The 20175-nt window shown below is 55.4% G+C and overlaps 6 protein-coding genes across 6 annotated transcripts; 4 read left to right on the top strand and 2 right to left on the bottom strand.

Moving 5' to 3' along the window:
• The first annotated feature begins 860 nt into the window (after window positions 1-860).
• Window positions 861-3170, top strand: K437DRAFT_258954 (MFS general substrate transporter). Its single transcript, XM_013385668.1, has 6 exons — window positions 861-1620; window positions 1711-1770; window positions 1878-2394; window positions 2483-2560; window positions 2645-2773; window positions 2929-3170. Exons 1-6 carry the CDS (start codon window positions 1096-1098, stop codon window positions 3114-3116), a joined length of 1497 nt encoding a protein of 498 aa, XP_013241122.1. The 5' UTR covers window positions 861-1095; the 3' UTR covers window positions 3117-3170.
• An 868-nt stretch (window positions 3171-4038) lies between these two features.
• On the bottom strand, window positions 4039-5477 carry K437DRAFT_227827 (RhoGAP-domain-containing protein; the record flags this gene model as incomplete). Its single annotated transcript, XM_013385667.1, has 3 exons — window positions 4039-4999; window positions 5071-5196; window positions 5260-5477. Coding segments are annotated over 3 exons (1305 nt in total), but the record flags the coding sequence as incomplete, so codon positions are not given.
• Window positions 5478-7556: 2079 nt separating this feature from the next.
• On the bottom strand, window positions 7557-9069 carry K437DRAFT_227813 (MFS general substrate transporter; the record flags this gene model as incomplete). The annotated part of the gene is made up of 2 exons (XM_013385666.1): window positions 7557-8653; window positions 8730-9069. 2 exons carry the CDS (start codon window positions 9067-9069, stop codon window positions 7557-7559), a joined length of 1437 nt encoding a protein of 478 aa, XP_013241120.1.
• A 3468-nt stretch (window positions 9070-12537) lies between these two features.
• K437DRAFT_258950 (uncharacterized protein) lies at window positions 12538-15005 on the top strand. The gene is made up of 5 exons (XM_013385665.1): window positions 12538-13091; window positions 13163-13338; window positions 13399-13979; window positions 14046-14376; window positions 14445-15005. Exons 1-5 carry the CDS (start codon window positions 12773-12775, stop codon window positions 14862-14864), a joined length of 1827 nt encoding a protein of 608 aa, XP_013241119.1. The 5' UTR covers window positions 12538-12772; the 3' UTR covers window positions 14865-15005.
• Window positions 15006-15756: 751 nt separating this feature from the next.
• On the top strand, window positions 15757-17368 carry K437DRAFT_258949 (uncharacterized protein). The gene is made up of 6 exons (XM_013385664.1): window positions 15757-15812; window positions 15915-16087; window positions 16153-16224; window positions 16294-17094; window positions 17178-17215; window positions 17289-17368. The coding sequence occupies exons 1-5, from the start codon at window positions 15800-15802 to the stop codon at window positions 17208-17210; spliced, it is 1092 nt and encodes a 363-aa protein (XP_013241118.1). The 5' UTR covers window positions 15757-15799; the 3' UTR covers window positions 17211-17215; window positions 17289-17368.
• Window positions 17369-18662: 1294 nt separating this feature from the next.
• Window positions 18663-20175, top strand: K437DRAFT_8617 (uncharacterized protein). The gene is made up of 3 exons (XM_013385657.1): window positions 18663-19108; window positions 19227-19422; window positions 19487-20175. Exons 1-3 carry the CDS (start codon window positions 18791-18793, stop codon window positions 20011-20013), a joined length of 1041 nt encoding a protein of 346 aa, XP_013241111.1. The 5' UTR covers window positions 18663-18790; the 3' UTR covers window positions 20014-20175.

The raw sequence follows: 20175 nt of genomic DNA, 5'->3' as shown, positions 1-20175 counted from the left end.
TGAAGCTTCGGCAGCGAACTCGTCACACAGATCCACTCGATTTGTGCAGAGAGGCCCGCTGGTCCAATGCTCACGCAACCTTCACACACGCACACAGACTGGCCCTTCGCATGGCGAGGACACTGCATCACATCACGACTGACGAGACCTTTCACGTCGGCTGCTCGCACCCTCTTGTTGAGTTAGTGCGCAACCCAGGATATGTGCTAGACCCTAATAAAAAAAACAAAAACAAACAAACGCCCTTGCGCCCTGCACCGGGCTTCACCTTTTGATTCGTGTTCAGCCGTCCACATGTTCGCATAGGCAGTAACACAATGTAACACTCCAACGGTCCATCCACATACAGAAGAAAACCTACATAGATATAGATGTATTACAGGCAATGAACCTTCCCGGGGGTCTCGTGCTGTTGCCTGTTGGTACATCTCGAACATGGAATGTAGGAAGAGTGTCGTGTGTGTATTAGCAAAGCGGACTGGTTGAACCTGTGGACCAGTTCTTTTTTTTACAAGTTCCACCATAGAAGGACCGCTTCAGTCCCAGAGTTGGCGCTTGGGCACTACCTCAGTTACGTTCTTTCCGTTATTAGCGCGGCTGCGGCTGGGTTGTCGCTCCGGCATGTGCCCAGCGACAACCACCCGAGGCGCAGGCTGCTGTCAGCCTTATATATTCTGTCGGCCCATACCTACGTTCCCGCTGGCCGGAGGGCTGGTCAATGCATATTGCATACCAATTCCTACTACAACTATTGTGAAGGAAGGAAGCGATCACGTGACCGTGCATTGGCCGTCTACCTCTTCCCCCTCTCTCTTACCACTGATGGTCGATTATAGCATGTGCACGTGTTGACTCCTCGACTAGAATGAATCTACTCATTGTCCCCCTGCCTTCATCGAGTGCCTCTGCACCGTCCAGTACCTACTCCGAGCGTGGACGGACCAAACACTACAACTATTCATCATCGCCATCATCATCACCATCCACCGCAAAAGGTATCCATCCCGACTCGCACTCCAGGCTGCTCTCAATTCGAGCAACGGGTTCCAGTTGCCCCGCCATCGCTACCTCCCGTTCAATGCACTGTAGAGTAGCATGGCTCACCTCCAACAGGACGAGAACCCCCCGGACGCGGTGCCCGTGCCCGCGTCCGGGGAATTGACCCACGGCGGCTACAGCATCGCCAACGAGACATCGCAGGATATTGACGGCACCGCCAATGAAAAGACCTCTCAGGATATTGAAGGCACCGCCAGTGAAAAGACCTCGCAGGGTATTGAAGGTATCGCCAACGAGAAGACATCGCAGGATATTGAAATGTCACTGGGCCAGGCCTCGCCGGCGTCTGAGCAGCAGCAGCTCCCAGCGGCGCCACCCGTGACGATGAGCTTCCCGGACGGCGGCTGGGAGGCCTGGTCCGTCGTCGTCGGTAGCACCCTCGTCTTCACCGCCGGCGTCGGCTACATCAACTCTTTCAGCGTGTTCCAGTCGTACTATTCGCGTGTCGTGCTCGTCGGCCACAGCCAGGACGCCATCGCGTGGATCGGCAGCATACAGCTCTGGGGCGCCTTTGGGTTCGGTATCCCCGCCGGCCTGCTGCTTGACCTTTACGGGCCCAAGGTGAGCCGCTTGCTTTTCACTGCAGACAATCCGACCCTGCAGGGGAGGAAATGAAAAAGAGACTAAGACCCCTCTCACCCGTCTTCCCAGGTCCCACTCCTTGCTTCGGCCTTCTTTATCGTCTTTGGAACCATGATGTCCTCCATCAGTGTGCGTATGCCTCCCATGTCTTGTTCCGTGTTCCGATGGGGACCAACCGCAAAGCTGACATATCTGGTCCCTGGCCTCCCCCCTGGGCCGCCGCCACCGCCGCGCAGACCAAGTACTGGCACTTCCTTCTTTCGCAAGGGCTCTGCAGCGCTTTTGGCTTCGGCTTGTCGTTCACGCCAGCGCTGGCGGCGCCGCAGCAGTGGTTCCTAAAGCAGCGCGCACTCGCGACGGGCCTCGCAGTCAGCGGGACGTCGTTGGGGGGGATCATCTGGCCCGTGCTGATCAACCGGCTACTCAACTACGACGGCGTGGGTCTTGGCTGGACCCTGCGCACCGTTGGCTTCCTCCAGCTCGCCATCATGCTCGTCGCGGCGTGTATGATCAAAACGCGCGTCCCGCGCCGCCAGTCCAAGGGTCTTCCCCTCGGCATGTGGTTCCGCCAGTCGTCCATGGTCGTCCTCGCTTTCGGCCTGACGGTCCTTTTCTTTGCGCTGTACGTTCCCTACTTTTACATCACCCCGTACGCCATGCGCTGGGGTGCATCCGCCCAGGCCGCCTTCTACTATCCTTCTATCATGAACGGCGTCTCATTCTTTGGCCGCTTCTTCTGCGGCATCATCGCCGGTGAGCTCGCCCTCCGCGTTCGATCGAGGCCCTCGCGCCAGGCGCCGGCCCGAGGCTGATGAATGCTTCCCCATCTCTCCATCCACAGACCGCTATCTCGGACACTACAACACGTTGATCCTCGTCATCCTCATCACCGGCATCATCAGCCTGTGCTGGATTCCAGGTACGTCCCGACAAAGGCGTGAGAACGCGGATGCCGAAGCATCTCACCTGACCGCCCTTGCCTCCACTCTTGCAACCACCGCAGCCCACGACAATGCCGGCAACATTGTCTGGAGCTGCTTCTACGGCTTCTTCAGCGGTGCGCTGCAGTCACTCTTCACCCCCGTCGCTGCCAAGCTCGCGCCGTCTCCGCAGCTCATCTCCGCCTGGGTCGGTGAGTCTTATTCCCCGCATACCTGCACAAAGCATCGCATCGCAGTGTATCGCAGTGCACGCGAAGTCCATCAGATGGCGACCCGCCCTGTAAGGCAATCCCCCAAATCAACAGCAAATGTGCTGACAGTGATGTGATTCCCGCGATGTTGACAGGCATCGGCGTGACGATCATCGCATTCGGCGCACTCGGCTCGCAACCGGTCGCCGGCCGTTTGCTCGATAGTCACAACGACACCAACTACGTGCCCATGCAGGTGTATACTGGCGTCATGATCCTCAGCTCCGCCTTACCCGTCACCGTGTCTCGGCTGCTGCATAACAGAACCGCCCTGAAGCTCTAGTCCCTGAATTTATAGTTACGTGTATTTATGCTTGAATTTTGCTCGCATGCCCCCACAAACGATCCAGTCCCAAGTAGACTTTAAATTCATCAGTCTCGATCAGAACGAAGAGGCAGTTTGATCACAACCAAAGTGCCGTGCCCGAAACAGTATGCAGCAGGAAGGGGTATCACTGGATTGCTAGCGCGTTCACCTAATGTACAGTGTCCATTCATTCTTCAGCGTCCTCGACCACGCTGAGCTCCCTACGCAAAGTATTCCCACGTTTCCTGCGCGGCATATCTGCCCCATCTGCTTCCTGCCTTTCTTGCTCGACTGGCAGAGGCGAGGAAGCATCTAGCCCAAATGCGGGGGATGAGTGCTGCTGCTGTTGTTGTTGTTGTTGCTGTTGCATCACTGCTGTAGTGCTGAGCGGTGACGCAAAGGTGCCCAGTGCACTGGCGCTCGAGACCGTCACGCCGCTGCTGGTGCCGGTCAACGGTGGCGATGAGAGATCCGAATTGCTATTACCGTACGGCGAAGTTGCCGCCGCGCCCACATCCGTAGAAGCGGGCGTCACGATGAGCGCAGAAGGAATCGCTTTGAAATTGCTCGAGCCGAGCCGGCCTTTGGTCAGACGTAGACTCCCTGACGCATTGCGACTCATGCTCGCAAGGGAGCCTGGGCCTCGGAACTCGCTACTCTTTGCCGAGCGGATCGATGGCGATGCTTCCGCTGCAGCGACATGCGGCGCATTAGCAGCGGACACGTTGATGAATCTCGAACTGGACCCGCCCGAATCTACTTTGCGGTGGCCGCGCTTCAGCGTCGTCGTTCGCAGCGTAGCTGGCGTCGCATGCGCATCCGGCGTGCTAGGCGCCGTCTGCAGGGACATGTCATGGACGCCACTGTCATCGAAAGTCATCGTCGGAGGCTCGAAATCTATCTCGTCGAAGATCTCGTAATGACGCTCGATGCAGAGTTTGATGATCGTACCGAGCGTCGTCTCGCTTTCTTGCGCCGGCTTGGCCGAGCATTGGGCAGCTGGCCCATCTGACATGGTCGCTGAGCCTTGCACGAGGCACAGAGTCATGTCCTTCAACGCATTGCCACTACGTACCAAATTGGGCGTGAAGACGGTGGCTAGATTGCTCGCGTCCATCTTGTTCTTCTCGCTGTGGACCGAGACCGAATGCAGAAGCTCGAGTGCAAAGGACAGCACGGTGAGGTTACAAGGTGGTTCGATCGCGCCGAGTACCACATCGCGGATGTACGTGATCACTTCTGCATCGTTGTTGCCTGCTTCTAGCCGCGGGCACGCTTTGATGGCCGGATACAGGGTCGCAGAAAATATCGGCTTGGGAAGCATGCGAAAGAAGAGCTTCATCAAGACAGCAGCAATGTTTGGATCGTTGTAGTTGTCAAGGTTGACGGGCGCGCCGCGATCATAGCTTTCCTGCGCCGCTTTGAGCAGCGCAGAAGATGGAGAGCGGCGAAACAGTCCCTCGGCACGCAGGCGATCGCTGCTCCGAAGAAAGTCTCCACAATCGCGCAGCACACGCGGCACGCCGCCTTTTTCTCCCCTTTCGCCCATGATGCTCTCAAGCGGTACGCCGAAGATCTTGCCGTCCAGCCCTTCGCCCAAGCGCTCTGAGACCATCTTTTCGCCCTCGGGGAAGATGACCTTTTCTTCCACCTTTGCATTGCACGCCAGCACCTCAGGCGGAAAGTCAATCTGACGAATATCGATCATCGTCGCCAGCTCGCTCATACTTCGCACATGCACGATCTTCTTGCTGAACTTTGGCGAGACAAAGTACGCCCCGGTCGAGATGAGCTGTACCAGTGAGCGAGTGAAGAAGGTTGGATGGAGAATGTAAAGTTTTTTGAGGTTCTTTCGGAATCTGACCCACAAAGCCTTCTCGTGAGCCGAGCAAAAGCCAGAGGCAAGCCAACAGAAGCTGAAAAGACTCACTTTCGCCCAAGCCGCCTGTACGCTTTCCACATCCAATTCCACCCTGGTCGGTGCTTGCCGCCTCCCGCGAGGTAGAGGATGGTGTAATCGTTCTCCACAAAAAGGTCCATGGTCGTCAAGATGCGGCTGCAAGCGTGAAAGCGGCTGTCAGCTTCAACGTCCATGCATCGACACCACATGGAATCTTACTCGAGCAGGAAGTCATAGTCAAGATCCTTCGGATCCGGTAGGTTGCAAGCAGCAAGCACGACAATCGGCCGCGTCTCGTAATCGAGACCGGCTTGAAAGACGATGCGGCGGACATGGTCATCGACACGCTCCAGCTCGCGTGCCACCTGCTCCAAGTCAGCGAAATCATCGATTGACAATCCTTGCGGTGCCTCCTTGTCCTTTCCTTTCAATTTCATGAAGCGTTTAGCTGCTGCACCATCGCCGCCGCCTCGCCGCAAGAAGCGCGATGCGCCCCCAGCCGACTTGTTGGTAATGGTCGCATTCCAGCTGAGTGCGCTGAAGAGTGGCGAGGGTGGGACGCTTCTGTCATTACCAGCAGGGCCACTTTGAAAGCTAACATCCTTTTGTGTGGTTAGCAGTACGCTTGGACGATTACGCAGACGCGAAAGGGTTGCATACGCATCCTCGCCGCCGATGCTGCTTTTGTAGGTCTTATTCATCAGCTCATCTGCACTTGGCTCCTGCGGTGTTCCAGCCGGCGTCGCGTTAAAGCCTTCGTTCGCGTTGCTGAACAGCGTGCTTTGCGAAGTATCTGCGCTGATGCCTCTTGCATTGCTCTCTGCACTGCTGTCGCCTGCATCTGGCAATAAGGCTTGCGGTGGGTGGGTCGGCGGATCGGAGGGTAGATCGCTAATAGAAGAGGTAGGTGAGAAGGTGGCAAAGGGAATAGCCGCTCTAGAGCGACCTTTCCTACCAGCCTGAGCAGCTTGCGCGGCTGTTGAAGTCACTTGATCATCCGCACCTACACCGTTTGCTTCTGCGGTAATGGGCAAGGGGGCGGACAGAGGAACCTGTTCTTGCGTCGCTTGCTGCTGCTGATGTGCCGCTGGCGATTTCGATGTCCCACCCCAGGCCCACAGAGTGCCCCAGCCTGCCATAGAACTTTTGGTGCCCGAAGAGGGAGTGGCAGACTCACCCATGGCCGAGCTGGACGCTGTAGACAATGGCGCACTGCGCATTGCTGGCCTTGGGCTCGAAGGTATGGTAGGCGATCGCCTCATATCCCCTTTTGATGGAGAAGTTGTCTCTGAGCCTGTCGCCCCCGCATTCTCCGTCCATAACGCTCCAAAGAGCGTCAAAAGAGTACCACTAGCAGCCGAAGATGAAGAAGGGGGAGGAGAGCTGCCGTATATGGATCCACTGAAACCTGTTATGGGCGATGTATACGCCCGGCTGATGCTGCTAGCGGCCCTGGCATCACCCTGTATGCGCAAGCCTAGACCGCCTCTGTCGCGTCCATGTGTACCTGGCTGCTCGCCAGCAAAGACGGAGTCAGCAGCTGAGCTACCAGGGCGCAGCGTAGCGATCTTTGTTGTTGGACTCGCTGGGGGCCGTGAAGAAGCCGCATCTGACCCAAGGAGGCGATGAGAGCGTTTTTTTGCCAGCTGAGGGTAAACAAGCTCGCTTGCTTCGCCTGGAGCTGATGATGTGGAATGGGATGGTGGCATGACGGACTTCGGCGCACCTTTCAGGCACAAGTTGCGGTGACGAGGCCTCCAGCACCTTGCATAGTGTAGCTCAACGTGGAGCGGATGATGCACCCAGTGGTCGCCGGGCTGTGCAAGTCCACATCTGTGCGTCGACAAATGAAGTTGTACAAAGACCAACCTCAGCTGGCAGTGAATGAATTATGATCAAATAGACGTCGAGGGTGGAACGGTCAAGACGTAAAGCGACCAGAGTGAACCACCAACCACATGCGAAACGGAGACGCTCCGCGCGGCGTGACAGCGCAGTTACAGTATGCAAAACAGACAGCACACATCTGCATACTATAATAGCTCACTCCGCCGCACAGAACAGCTGTTTTGATTTGATCATCGCCGTGCCTCCTGGCGGACATTTTGTCTCTCCCAGGGACTGTAGAACATCGGCCGTGCTGGCGATAAATTTTCAGGCGCACGAACCGGCGTCAATGAGTATTTGGCCTCTCTGCTCTCAGAACACAGCCCTGGTCAGACGATGGCACCAACCTGGCCTGCTTGCAAAAGTTCGTCCGCGAAACCCAGGGGGGGGGCGGTAGAGCGAAATTGAAAAGAGGCGGACGATCAAAAAGCTAAGAATAGTGTGCGTTTGATCCCTAGCAAGGGCCTGCATCGAATCGTGGTCGTCCTGTATGTTACAACAAAATACACGTTCTGCCTGCGTTTATGTAACCCGTGGCCGTGAATATAATCGTCAGCTTGAAAAGCGGTCCAAAGTAGCCAAGTCGGTATGATGATATCGTGAACGTGCTGTTAGAAGGGACGTGTCGTCTATACCTTCAGCTCCTTCGAGTCAGTCTCCTCGACAGACGACTGGCCAGCTTCAGTGACCCAGTGGCCTGAGGCGGTCGCTTGGGCCGGCAGCTCACCGCGCGCTGGGAGGTTGCCAAGGTCGTTGAGGTTGCGCCAGGTGTAGTGGCCGCGCCGCTTGCCTTGGTCGATAAACATGCCAAAGCCGTACGCCGAGACCGCAACGAAGCCGAACATAGCGAGCAAGTACGCGCGCGTGTGGGCATGCGCAATATCCTTGCGATCGGCGAAGGAAGCCAGTGCCGCTGGGTACCATGCACCGCCCGACACACCGGCAGCGACGAACGAGCCACCAATCTTCGCGTACGAGCCGAGACCCGATGTGGCGATGGCGTAGATTGTCGGGTATTGCACAGACTCGAAGAAGAAAAGGAAGTAGAGAGAGACGATGCCAGCGATGCCCCCAACTGTCCCGCTAACAGCGACGAAAACGCAAGTCATGACGCCATAGATACCGAGCACGAGGCACGGGTCGCAGCTCTTGAGGAGCGGGGCGGTGAGGAACCTGCCGAGGGTGAAGCTGGCCTGGAGACCGGCGTACATGTTGGCAGCGGTCGCCTTGGAGATACCCTCTGGATGTCCCGGGATGGGCTGGGAGATGATGTAGTTGATGCTGAGGGCGGCGCAGGCGACCTGGGCTCCAACATAGAGGAACTGGCAGAAGGCACCGATCGTGGTGTGCCATTGGGTCCAGAACGAGCCCTGGATGCGCTTCTCGGTTTCGACCGAGACGGCTTGGCGAACCTCAGGCAGCGGCGCAACCCAGAAGCCGAGGTTGATCAGGACACCGAGCATGGAGACACCGAGGTAGGTGTACTGGACGCCTCCGAGAGATACGCCGACTGAGTAGAAGGCTTTGCTGGCGATCAGGGGTCCGATCACTGTGGCGAGACCATTGAAGGCTTGCGCAAAGCTGAGCAGAAACGGCGCAGAACCTGGCTTGGGTGCAAGAACTGTGATGTACGTGTTTGCAGCAACTTCGAGCCATGAGAGGCCAGACGCAGCGACAAATGTACACACGATGAAGCCCGGGTAGCTCTTGAAGATAGCGCAAGGCCCTGTAGCATTGTGTGGACGAGATGCAGGTCAGCCGGCTAGTTCGTGCAGATCTTGACACACGCAGGTGGCACTCACAGAACATGATCGTACCCAAGCTGAAGAGACCAAGACCCACATGGATACCTTTTTTGAAGCCAAAGCGACGCATGAAGACACCAGCCCATGGGGCCATGACCAGGTACGACCCAAAGTAGGCCGCTTGGAAAGCGGTGGACTGAGCAATGCTGAGGTTGAAGACGGTCTGGACGTGTGCGTTGAGCGAGTCAATGAGCCCGTACGAAAGACCCCAGAGGAAGAAAAGCATGGTGACGAGCGAGAAGCTGAATATGAACTGGCCCCGTGGGAGCTGCGAGCCAGTCAAAGCGGTCTTCTCGATCTCCGCACGACGAGAGAGCAATTGCTGTGGTTCCTCCATGATGCATGGAACTTGAGGGTTGGTTCGGAGGCGATAATATTTCGAGGTTGAGGCTTGGCGATGGTCGAGAGGGCGGAGCAGGAGCAGAGGAGGGCGAGCTAGGGATGCTGAAGAAGGCCGGGGGATGCGGTGGAGAGATCAAAGCTAAGGAAACTGCTCTTTATACGTCTCTCTAGTTGTTGTATGGGATACAAAGGGTATAGTGCGACTCCATGTGGACCGTATGTATCCCCTTACGGAACACACTGTATCGTGAGGCTCGATCATCGATTATCTGTTTGCCATATACAAAGTTCGTGCCCCGGATATCCCCACTCTTTTCGACCTTTCCCCACACAAACTGACGTGGGGAATCTGGCTGGGGTCTGGAAGATGGGCTTAGCCGGGCCTGGTGCACCGTGAGCGTGTTAACAGAAACGTTGCACGGGTTGGGTCGCTGGCTTGTTTTACGCAGACGCGCGACCGATCCTGGCACAAGATTGCAGAGTGCACAAAGCATGCCCTCAGCTACCTTACATGTGCATATGTAAATGTTCACACAAAAATGCGAACGAAGGGGTCATGTACATAATGGAGGGTCTCCACCGCGACATGTCGCAAGCGCCAAATACAATATAAGCCGAGGGTTTGCGGAGAGGGGGCGATGAGAGCATCACAAATTTTCGGCACCAGCCCACTTGCCAACGAGCCCCTGTGGGAGGCCGCGGCACTCGGAAGACGGCAAAGTCGCAATAAGCCACAACTCGCACGAGACCTGCGCATCATAATGCGTATAAGAATTTACGGCTAACCGTCACAAAAATGGAAGCGATCAACGACTGGCCGCAAATCAAGGACCGGACCTGCCAGGTTCCACTACCACCCGCCAGGTCCGTCTTCAAAGGGGCAGCTCTGCCTTGCTCCCCCGCGTCTGATTCGTTCTGCTGCATTGAGCCGCCAATGAGTCAACAGGCTGGCAGTCGAACATGTAGTTTACTGGTTGATATCCTTCGATAATCTTGCCATAGTGGACATTCCATATCTATATTGAATTGGGTTGCATCTGCTATGCATCACAAAAGAGAGCATTACAATACTCCTATGTAGTCGTGTGCGGCGGCTCCCCCACTCCGGCGCTCTCCAAACCCCAGTCTTCCCCAAAGGCCAGAGAGCAAGGACCGAGCTTCACTCTGACCCAGGTCTGGCGTTTTCATCGTCACGATCAAGGGGGCTTCTGGTCTCTGGACTTTGAACACTCCAACGGCAATTCCGAATTATTCACAGTAACGGAAATTGGGAAAAGCGACTGATTCGCCTGCGAGCGTGTGAGCATTCCCGGCGGATGCTTCCCATTTTCGTGGGGGGTTATGGGAGATTAGCGGATTGCCATTTGGTTCATCAGGGCCGCTATGCGCCTATGGTAAGCTTGAGTTCGTATGTAGCATTGTATAGCTCGGCCAGTGTTGAGCCTCCTGTGGGTGTCTCAGTTTGGTTCAGGCCAGACATCATCAGGCTCGATCGCCATTTCTTGGTCAGAGCTTGATGACTGTTTGCACGCCAGCTGTGCAAGGCTGTACACTGTTGCGTCAAGACTCAGGGCCGTGACTGCAATGGCCAGCAACTAGTCAATGCACGCTGTAGTCCTCCCTATACATAGGCTCAAAAAGCCAGCCACGAGGACAGAGCTCGAAAGGAAAAAATGTTGAAGTGGAGGATGTGCGGAGTGGCTTGTCGACTGAGCCGAACCTCGAAACAGTCTCAAATTGTTCCCCTTTTCCTTGCCTTTAGTTTTTTGAGGGCGCACACGGCGCATGGAGACTCCGTATTTGTCCTTGTTCCTATGCGGGATTGATTTTAGGAGCCCTGCATCCCCTTACTCGTGCAATTGCCGAATCTGCCCCGAATCTTTGCCGGAACTTTGGCAGCGGGTCTTGCCAATGCCTATATCCTCTCCAGACTCCAATCTCGATTAATATGTATGATGTGTACGACAGCGCTCGGAGTTTTCAACTGTCTGCATGGAGTTCGCACCTTGGAAGTTGGGCAGCGCGAATGCACGGTTATACAGCATCGTGTAGGTGTGTACATAAATGCATAGTTATGGATCTATTGTTGTAGCTTGTGGTCTACCGCAGTTGCAACCTGTTGCGGAAGGTGAGTGATGAGCGACTGGTGCAGCTTGTCACGTCACCACCTGCCTGCCTCCTGCCACCCCATTGGGGCTGATCATATGACCTTCTCGTCGCATTATCGTGCCCTTCGTTGGTTCCATCGAACCGTTTAAAATTACCATTCATAGTACGACTTCCCTCCACGAAGCAAGGTGGCTGCCATTGAAATTCTATAAGCATTGCGGACTGAGTGCTGAGCGGTGAACGCAGTAAACATGAACGCTTAACCTTACGCTGGACCGCGAACATGGATGCTCAACCTTGCACGCGCAGGAGGTTGGAGGCTGAACGCGGAGGGGCCGAGCGCTGAAACACACAAATCATCAAGTATTGAAAGGTTTACATGGGAAAGGCGGATCCCCTTTCCTGTTCTATGACCTCGAGCGCCAAAAGGTAAGCGGGAAGGCTAGGAGGTCTTACGCTCCAGAGGCTTTTGAAGGGCATTCCAACCAGGGTAGACATTCAGAATGCGACGAATTTCCACGCAGATGGCGGCAAGGGCAACGATTTGTTATAGCGACGCGATTAGGCCGAAGTACAATATCTTGACTCACCCATCGCAGATGCGTTCGAGCAGCGCAACTGCCTCTGCTGCGGAATGTCTTTTAGCGGATAGTGGGTCAATCAGCTCCAGGATCAAAGCACATCGAGCAAGCGGACATGGCAGGTTGTCAGATAAGTGTCTCATGGGCCCCTGGACGTTGAATGTCTGGGCTTCTCTCAATGGCTAGTTGGTCTGGCTCAGATCCGTGGAGAAAGGTACGGAGGCTCGTTGCGAGGAGAGCAGCGTTCTTGTTCTTGTTCGTGATCATGAGACACATCATATCGCAACAGTGTTGAGAGCCAATTACGTATCTGCCACGTCTCGGAATCGCTTAGCAACACTCGATGGTCTCTGATATTGGTGACAGGGTTGCACCGACGAGCATCCATCAGGCTCTACAGCTCGCCATGCATATTCGCAAGTCGCAAGGCAGCTTTGGGATTCAAAATGCCCATGGGACCTCACGGCTGCTTTGCGAGCCAGCGCCCAAGCCCCGAGGCCGAACTGATACATGAGTCAATTTTAAGCCTGGTCTGGTCATTCCAAAGACACGTCACTCGTTCCCAAAGTAGCAAGCTTCCCGTGCCCCTACAGTCCGCAGTCAGTGCCGTCATTTTGTTAAGAGTGAAGCGCGGTTCAGCGAAGCATCAGAATGCCACAAATAGTGGCATTACGTAAGCTCTTTTTTTTGGCCTTGGGCGGTCGCAATCGTGATGAATTTGCCATCACGTTCACCACTCATACTCGCCATCTCACAGACTCACAGCCCACTTTAGTATCCATTCATTACTGGCTACTTACTGCCCACTGGGTCTAAACTTCTGCTGCAAGAGTCAATACACCTTGGCCGTGTCGCTGATGTCCGCATAGAAGAGTGAGGCGACGATCACGAGCGAATGAAAGCATAAATCGCTCTCTGCAAGCACGTACCATCCGCCGAGATCCCCGAAGACCAGGCACCTAAGTCAGCACACCTTCGCCCGGCAAACAGCCGCAGTCCGCTGCGATCATGAAGTTGGACGCGACTGATCTGCGATATATCACGTCTGAAGAATTCAAGGTCTTGAAGGCTTTTGAACAAGGGTCAAAGAACCATGAGATTGTTCCCTCTGCGCTTATCGCGCAGATATCTGGGCTGCGACATTCTGGACTGAACAAGCTCATGGGCTCTCTGGCGAAACGCAACCTCATCGCTAGAGTTCAGAATGCGAAATACGACGGATATAGACTCACATATGGAGGCTACGACTTTCTTGCCGTGAGGGCCCTGAGCAAGGATGATAGCATCGAGGCTGTCGGCCATCAGGTCGGCGTAGGCAAGGAGAGTGGTATGTCCCTGCAGCACAGCTTGTCCGACAAGTCCAGCATTGCTCACTCGCTTAATCTCACTATCCTGCAGACATTTACATTGTATCCGGCCCGGAAGAAGATCAGCGCATTCTCAAGATTCATCGACTCGGTCGTATCAGCTTTCGTAAGGTCAAAGAGAAACGTGACTACATGGGCAAGCGAAAAAGTGCAAGCTGGATGTATCTCAGTAAGCTTTCTGCCATGAAGGAATTTGCATTCATGCAGGTAAGCACTCGTCTTAGATTTTTTCAGAAACACACATGCTGATGCGCCTCTCTATTGCAGATCTTGCATTCGCACGGATTTCCTGTGCCGAGGCCAATTGCTCAGTCACGTCACTGCATCGTGATGTCATACATTTCCAATGCCTATCCCCTTCGTCAAGTCGCAGAGTTGCCCCAAACGCAAGTCGGTCCCCTATACTCAAAACTCATGAAACTCATTGTGCGCTTTGCACGGGCAGGTCTCATACACGGAGACTTCAATGAGTTTAACTTGATGATCAAGGAGGTCGAGGCAGACGATCGAGAAACCGAACACGAGTGCCACACCCAATACAAGGATGACACCGCAGCCCGCACTGAAGAGCAGTCTTCAGATCCTCGGCGATTGCCTCTGCAGGCGAGTGACCATGAGCGAATAGAAGAGGGCCGAGGCTTTCAACGCCTCGTTTTGGCGCCCCAAGCCCAGGCGATCGAGGACGCACCGTCGCAGAAAAGGTTGCAAGGCGAAGAGGACGGGAGCTCTGATGAAGAGTGTGATGATGAAGGAGGGGAGCGTGTGACATTCGACGATGGCACCGAGATCGAGCCCATCGTCATCGACTTTCCGCAAATGATTAGCGTCGAACATGAGAACGCTGAATAGTGAGTTGAGTCGGTTGTAGTGTGGATAAAAATGCGGCTGACATCGCGTCCACGATCGAACTTCAGCTTCTTTGACCGAGACGTACAATGCGTCCGGCGATTCTTCCGCAAGCGCTTCCGCTACATTTCAGAAGAGTACCCAAGGTTCCGAGATGTTGTGCCGGTCGACCGTGCAAAGCGACGCGAGGTCGCTGCTGCTGCACTGCGTGCAAAAGGAAAGGTCCTGAGTGTTGACGATGAAGAGAGCCAAATAGCTGATGAAGATAAGGATCCTGGCATCGATCCTGGGATTGAAGACGAAAGGGACCCGGAGCTTGGAGAGGTGCTAGAGCTGGATGCGCTTGTCAAGGCGAGTGGATTCGGAGCTGGCGGGAGATTAGAGAGAGATCTGGAAGAGGTGAGTCTGCGCACCTTGCTCTCGACCTTTTTAGCCTCTCCTGAGCACCCTCATTTCCACTTGCACAGCACATGCGACAGCTTCGACTTGCAGGTAAAGCCACAGTGTCAGAGTCGGACGAAGAAGACGATGATGATGATGATGGTGATGATGACGAGGAAGAAGGATCGGACAGCGAGGACGGAGAGCACGAAGGCGAGCTTAGCGAAGGAGAAAGCCTGGATGAAGATGGGTCACACTCAGCGTCCGAAAATGACAGCAAACCACGACGTCGACCTGCTGTCCTCCCTTCACGTGGCGCAGCAGAGAAAGCAGCGGCGGAAGGAGACCAGCGTCTCATCGCGATGCGCGTTGCAGCGGAGAGGGCAAGGAAAACGCTCAAGGCCGAAAAGCATCATGGGAAGAAGGCACATGCTGGCAAGACTGGCCGAGCACACCCTGGTGGCAAAGCTAAGAGCGATGTCGTCAAGAACGCCATGTCCTTCTGATCGCAGCTTACAGCCAATGCTTTCCGTCCAATTCATCAGCGACTTTCCCTAGTGCCGTGCGCTTGCAAGTTTGGCGCAGACCGGTGATCTATTGACTGTGTAGCCTACTTCACTCTATTGCAATATGTTCACATCAGCAAAGGTGATCGTCCATGTGAGCCTTGACGCTCGCAGCTTGAAACTCCATATCAACTCCCACATGCTTTTTGCAACTTGTTGAAGTGCGATTATTCACCCCAAACCGCCATCAAAGCAGCTAACGACCCACCCTTGGCCTAAGGGACACGCCTGCAACAGCTTTTGGTGGCCTTTCCTCGATCCCAACTTTCAGTTTCACATTTCACATTTCACATTTCACATCTCACACTTTAGGACTACGATTCGATTACTGATATCAATCGCCTTTTGCAACTAACCCCACATTCCTTCAGGTTGTTCGATGTTGTCTTTGTTTCCCCAAAGACGCAAAGCTGTCCACCGTCGAGCGCACAATCGCTGCCCTGCTCTCTTCGATGTGTGACGGCCTGCCGATTGCAACTTTTGTCCATCTCTCTTCCACTCGGATCTGACGACGTTCCTGCAGTGATCAATCCAAAGGCCTATACGATGTCCGCGTCAGCAAGCACGAGGAGGGTGGTGACTCACCGCTTCAGTTTGGCCAAGTACAGCGAAGGTCGTACCAAAAGCACACCCTCTGATGGCCGCCCCAGTGACCAAGTGACGTGGCAGCACTATTCTCGGCCCTCGCTTGAATGTGTTCTGGACATGCAGTCATGCGAGACGACCGCGCCTCAGGGACACAAGATGATGAACGCACACGAAAAGATGATCCTCACGGTCGAGTGGCGCATTCAGGACGATGTGCCTGCGTTTAGCCAGCAGCTACCGAGCCAAGGCGCATATAGCGCGCCCTTGGGCTCGCAAAGGGAAGAGAAATGCATGCTTCTCGTGCGCAGCAGAACTTCTTTGCCTCATCTTCCTACCTCCTTCGGCATCTGACGTTCTTCGTTCGGTGCTCGCTCTTACGCTTCCAACCCCAGGAGAAATTAGACTTTGCCGAGTATATGCAGAGTTCAGCGACTATCGCGTCATCGTCGCTGCCACAAAGCGAGACGGACCCTTCCCTGAAACGGTCGCAGATGCCTCTCAAAGCCGTCTATCAAGGATCAGTTGTCGGTGTTCGCTACCGCTGCCCCGCTCATCCGTCGTTTTCCCCCGAACATGTCGGTCATAAGCGTTGAGATTGTTTGACAGATTCAGCACTCACGTTGCATATATCTCCGTACAGACGTTTTATCGCCGCTTCCAGTTGATGTTCAAGAGCGAAGCAGAGGCGCAGCGCTTCGTTGACCTAATCGAAGTGCATGCTTGGAGCTTTTGCGACCGGCCACGCCTTCTGCTCTGATGAGTTGACCGATCCTTCTTCCAGAACGTTTGCCCTATAGGTCCAGCGGCGAAGAGCACTCGCAACGCCAAAGGGAAAGGTCAAGGAGCCGCTGTTGGCACATTTGAAGCAAAGGTCGATCCTAACGCTTGCAAACCGGCCTCGAAACTTCCTGCTGCGCAGCCGACTCTTCGAGCAAGCTGCGTACGTGCACCGGACCCATTCGAGGACACGCATCCCAGACCTCAGCCCTCGAAGCTGCCATTGGCGGTCTCTGCGCTCCTCGCATTGAGCTCAGCTTCGAACGGTTCTGTGGCACAGGGCACGGTCGCAATCTCAAATGCCCTCAGTTCTCATGGAGCGCTATTGGCGGGGGAGCAAGCACACACCTGTGAACAGCAGACGGCGACGGGACCTCCGGCAGAGCCTTCGCCTCCCTCTGCCTCAGCTGTGCGTAACTCCTCTCCCGCTGCGCGAAGGCAGCAGCACACAGAGGGTAGCATGAAAGGAGTCCAATCGCAACTCATTGATGCAAAGTCGACCACCAAGGCGCATTTTCTCACGCAGGCGGATAGCCTCGAAGCTCCTCCAACTGCGAAGAAGCGCAAGTGTGCCCCGAAGAAGAAAGCGAGCGTCGGCGTGCAGACCGACTTGTCCTCTGTCGAAATGGAGCTCATGCTCATCCCCGCAGATGGAGCACACGCGCACATCGAGGAGGCGGCACCGTGCACGGTAATGGATTATATTCAGCAGGGCGACTTTACACCATTCTTATCATTGCCAGACGAGCAGCTTGTCGCTCTGCTTCAGGACTTTACTGACTTTTCACCGACTTTTCGAGCGCTGGTGAGCAGCAGTCGTGCTGAAATCTGCTGGTTCCGACAGAACACCAACGCTCTAACTTTCCACTCGCAACTTGGGGCTTGCAGTGCTGCCGCTTACAGGCTCTATCTGCAAGGTAGTGCGAGTGAATATGCCCAATGTGCTGCTGTGGGTGACATGGTGTGGACTAAAATGCGATCTCTCCTGGTACATCTCAGCGTACATTGACACACGAACAGACTTTGAACAACCTTACTACCAGAATAAGACATTGGCGTTCACCATCGCACGAGCGCCGGCATAGCCTCCAATCTGTCTCACGCAGAGCTGGGGGCCCAGGTTGAGCCATTTGCATGCGATGACGGTGTACTATATGCGCATGTGTGCGTATTGGTTGCTGGAGTACTGGACACCGCTGAAAGCATATGCGTGTCTGTTTTTCAAGGGAGTCACCCCCCCTCCCCCAAGTGCTCGAATCATTGCTCGACTTGTCCCGGTATTACGGGCGCTCAGCTACGTACGCCACAAGACCCGGAGCGCATCACACTGCGAACAAGTGCAAAGTACGGGTCCACCGGAAGACAATCCTTAGTCGCTGCCTGTCAAAAATGCGTTGCTTCGTATGCACCGGAGAACGTCTGCAAAATGAGCATCCAATTGACAAGGCGGCAACCAAAAGTTTGAATATTGGCCAGTGACTACGTTGCATTGAGGTAGTTGACGGTGGGAGGTGCAATATTGAGCGTGTGGGCACCTTGTATCCACTGACCCGCTCGATGAGCAAGGTGTACTGTCTGTCTATCGCTTATTGACGAGTGACAAGGTCAGATGAATGCGCAGCTACTACTTATCTGTGTGCAGTCGACGAGACTTTGTCGCGTGATGATGAGAGGAAGCTCTCGCGAGAGAGTGGGGGAAATGGGGGAGGGAGGGAGCGGGAGAGTATGAGAGAGCCGAGCGTTGAAGGCGAGAGGCTGATCTGCTGCTACTTCAGCACATCCCATCAGCAACGAGCGTTCTCGGCCGAGAAAGCAAGGGTGCTTGCACTCTGACACAAGGATTGCCCTTGCTTGTCCCTCTCGAAGTTCCGAATTCCACTCTGCACTGGTCTTTTATTGCTATCGTCGTTCGGAAGTCGGAACACTCGCCCCTTGTCTCTCCCATGGGTCAGACTCTCGCTCTCCGCATGCGAAGCACATGCCTTTGGTCTGTGGGAGTCTGGTGTTCGCTCGTGGGAAAACCTGCGAATAGCAGGCTCGAGGTGTGGCTGCCACACTCTCCACTGGATATCACCTCCCTCTTCATCACAATCCACACATCCGCCAGGCATCCATCCTTGCAACGACATCGCCCCCTCCATCAACCTCACTACAGCTCACCTTCGCACTCTTGCATCAACTTGCGTGCGACTCCTCCGGCAGCTACTCGCGTCTCTCATCCGCCGCGCTCCAGGCACATCGTGACGCGCCGTCGCGTGACACAACAACTCCCCCGAGACGCGTTTCCGTTTCGACTGCGACTTGTCCTCCATCTGCTCTCCGCAAGCGATCAACACGAGTCCAGCTAAGTCAAGAACGCAACCTCAGCACAGCTCTTCTCGCACTTGCCCGCAACTCGACTTGCATCTGCATCCGTATCTTGCAACTGCACTGACTCGTACGACCGCCTTGTCTTTTCTCACTCACTCTCTCCTCTCTTTTGCCCAATAAGGCCCATCACCATGTTCCCCAACTCCGCTTACGGCTACGGCGCCTACATGCACGCGCAACATGTGCTCGAGCAGCAGGAACTGGCCGCCGAGCAGCAGCGCCAGCCGCACTCGCACCTGCAACTGCAACTGCCGCAGCACCAGCAGCTCAAGCCATCGCCCATAGATGTTCAAGACGGCGTGATGCCAATGTCAGGCGTGCTTAATTTTGGCCCAGTCAAAATCCCCATCCCCGCCGCGGCTGGTGCGGGCGCAGGTAGGAAGCGGAAGGCCAATGACGAGGAGGATGTGCATGATGGCTTTGCCGGCAACCTGGCAGAACGTCGGAAGGTGTGTTTGAACGTGATATATGCGTTGCATGCAAGCACGCGATGCGCATACATGCACATTATTACATTATACTCTTTCGAAACCCGCACTAACGCGTACTCCCCACTCTTCACGACAGCTCTCTCTGCCACGCTGCATGCCTGGCACGATGGACCAGGAAGCCAAGTTCCATCCTCTGCCTGAAGATCTCAACCGGCAGATGCTGGCAGGTCTCAACATGCTTCCAGGCCAAGGAAATGCAGCTGCTCTGTACAAGACGCTGCAGCTAGCCTCTCAGCAGCAATCCACGCCCATTGTCTTTCCTGGCTCCTCGCGTAAGTTGGCGGTCCTGTGTGCAGCAGCGTGGATGTGCGCTCATCGCGACCCCAACCTTTGCAGATTCTCCATCCTCGCCCGCGTCCGAGCTGCCGCCTGGCACGCCATGCGATGGCTTCTTCGGCTCACGCACACTTGCCAACAACGGTGGCGTTGCGTACCCCGATTTTGCACTCTACCCCGCCGCTGGCTCTTCATCTGATGCCACCAGCACATCCCGCTCGCGCATCGACTCGTCCGCGTCGGGTAGCTCCTCTGCGCAATCCACTGCTTTCGGCATCTTCGAGCCTGCCATTGGCGCCATGCCCGAGTCCTGCGGTGGCAGCACCGAAGACGGAAAGGGGATGTGCGTCGACGGCTTCCCAGCCGGTGGCGCTGCGGACGGGTCTCGGGCGTGGGATGCTAGCATGCCCTCGTACCCGCCTCCGCCGCCCCAAGGTCACGGGCCGCACTGCAAGTCCATTCCGCAGCTCAGCGTCAGGCACTACGACGGCGCGCGCAGCGAGCTGTGGGCTACATGCACTGACTGCGGCGCGTCGACACGGGTTCAGGAGAGTCAGCCGGCTACCGGCATGTGCTACTCGCCGTGATCTCTCTCCCTCTTGTTTCCTTGCACCTGCGCTCCGCTCCGCTCCGTCCCGCCTCGCTTCTCCTTGTTTTGCCTCGTTTCCTCCCAACCCATGTTTGTATCAGTAGGTGGCTTCCCTTCCGCATGTCACTGGGCCAAGTCAAATCAAAATTCAAGTATTCCG

This window comes from Tilletiaria anomala (genome assembly GCF_000711695.1).
Source record: "Tilletiaria anomala UBC 951 chromosome Unknown K437scaffold_101, whole genome shotgun sequence".
Taxonomy (NCBI): domain Eukaryota; kingdom Fungi; phylum Basidiomycota; class Exobasidiomycetes; order Georgefischeriales; family Tilletiariaceae; genus Tilletiaria; species Tilletiaria anomala.
The sequence above is the reverse complement of the archived record's forward strand: the minus strand, read 5'-3'. Positions and strand labels throughout refer to the sequence as shown.

What these genes read in the sequence shown, in the direction of transcription:
- K437DRAFT_258949 (XM_013385664.1), top strand. An exon ending in CGTCGTTTTCCCCCGAACAT is followed by an intron (nt 16,088 to 16,152) that starts GTCGGTCATAAG and finishes ATCTCCGTACAG; the next exon opens with ACGTTTTATCGCCGCTTCCA. An exon ending in GCTTCGTTGACCTAATCGAA is followed by an intron (nt 16,225 to 16,293) that starts GTGCATGCTTGG and finishes TCCTTCTTCCAG; the next exon opens with AACGTTTGCCCTATAGGTCC.
- K437DRAFT_8617 (XM_013385657.1), top strand. Translation starts at nt 18,791, where the DNA reads ATGTTCCCCAACTCCGCTTACGGCTACGGCGCCTACATGCACGCGCAA. An exon ending in ACCTGGCAGAACGTCGGAAG is followed by an intron (nt 19,109 to 19,226) that starts GTGTGTTTGAAC and finishes TCTTCACGACAG; the next exon opens with CTCTCTCTGCCACGCTGCAT. An exon ending in TGTCTTTCCTGGCTCCTCGC is followed by an intron (nt 19,423 to 19,486) that starts GTAAGTTGGCGG and finishes CAACCTTTGCAG; the next exon opens with ATTCTCCATCCTCGCCCGCG.
- K437DRAFT_258950 (XM_013385665.1), top strand. Translation starts at nt 12,773, where the DNA reads ATGAAGTTGGACGCGACTGATCTGCGATATATCACGTCTGAAGAATTC. An exon ending in CGGCGTAGGCAAGGAGAGTG is followed by an intron (nt 13,092 to 13,162) that starts GTATGTCCCTGC and finishes ACTATCCTGCAG; the next exon opens with ACATTTACATTGTATCCGGC. An exon ending in TAGAGAGAGATCTGGAAGAG is followed by an intron (nt 14,377 to 14,444) that starts GTGAGTCTGCGC and finishes CCACTTGCACAG; the next exon opens with CACATGCGACAGCTTCGACT.
- K437DRAFT_258954 (XM_013385668.1), top strand. Translation starts at nt 1,096, where the DNA reads ATGGCTCACCTCCAACAGGACGAGAACCCCCCGGACGCGGTGCCCGTG. An exon ending in TTGACCTTTACGGGCCCAAG is followed by an intron (nt 1,621 to 1,710) that starts GTGAGCCGCTTG and finishes CCGTCTTCCCAG; the next exon opens with GTCCCACTCCTTGCTTCGGC. An exon ending in CAGCCTGTGCTGGATTCCAG is followed by an intron (nt 2,561 to 2,644) that starts GTACGTCCCGAC and finishes CAACCACCGCAG; the next exon opens with CCCACGACAATGCCGGCAAC.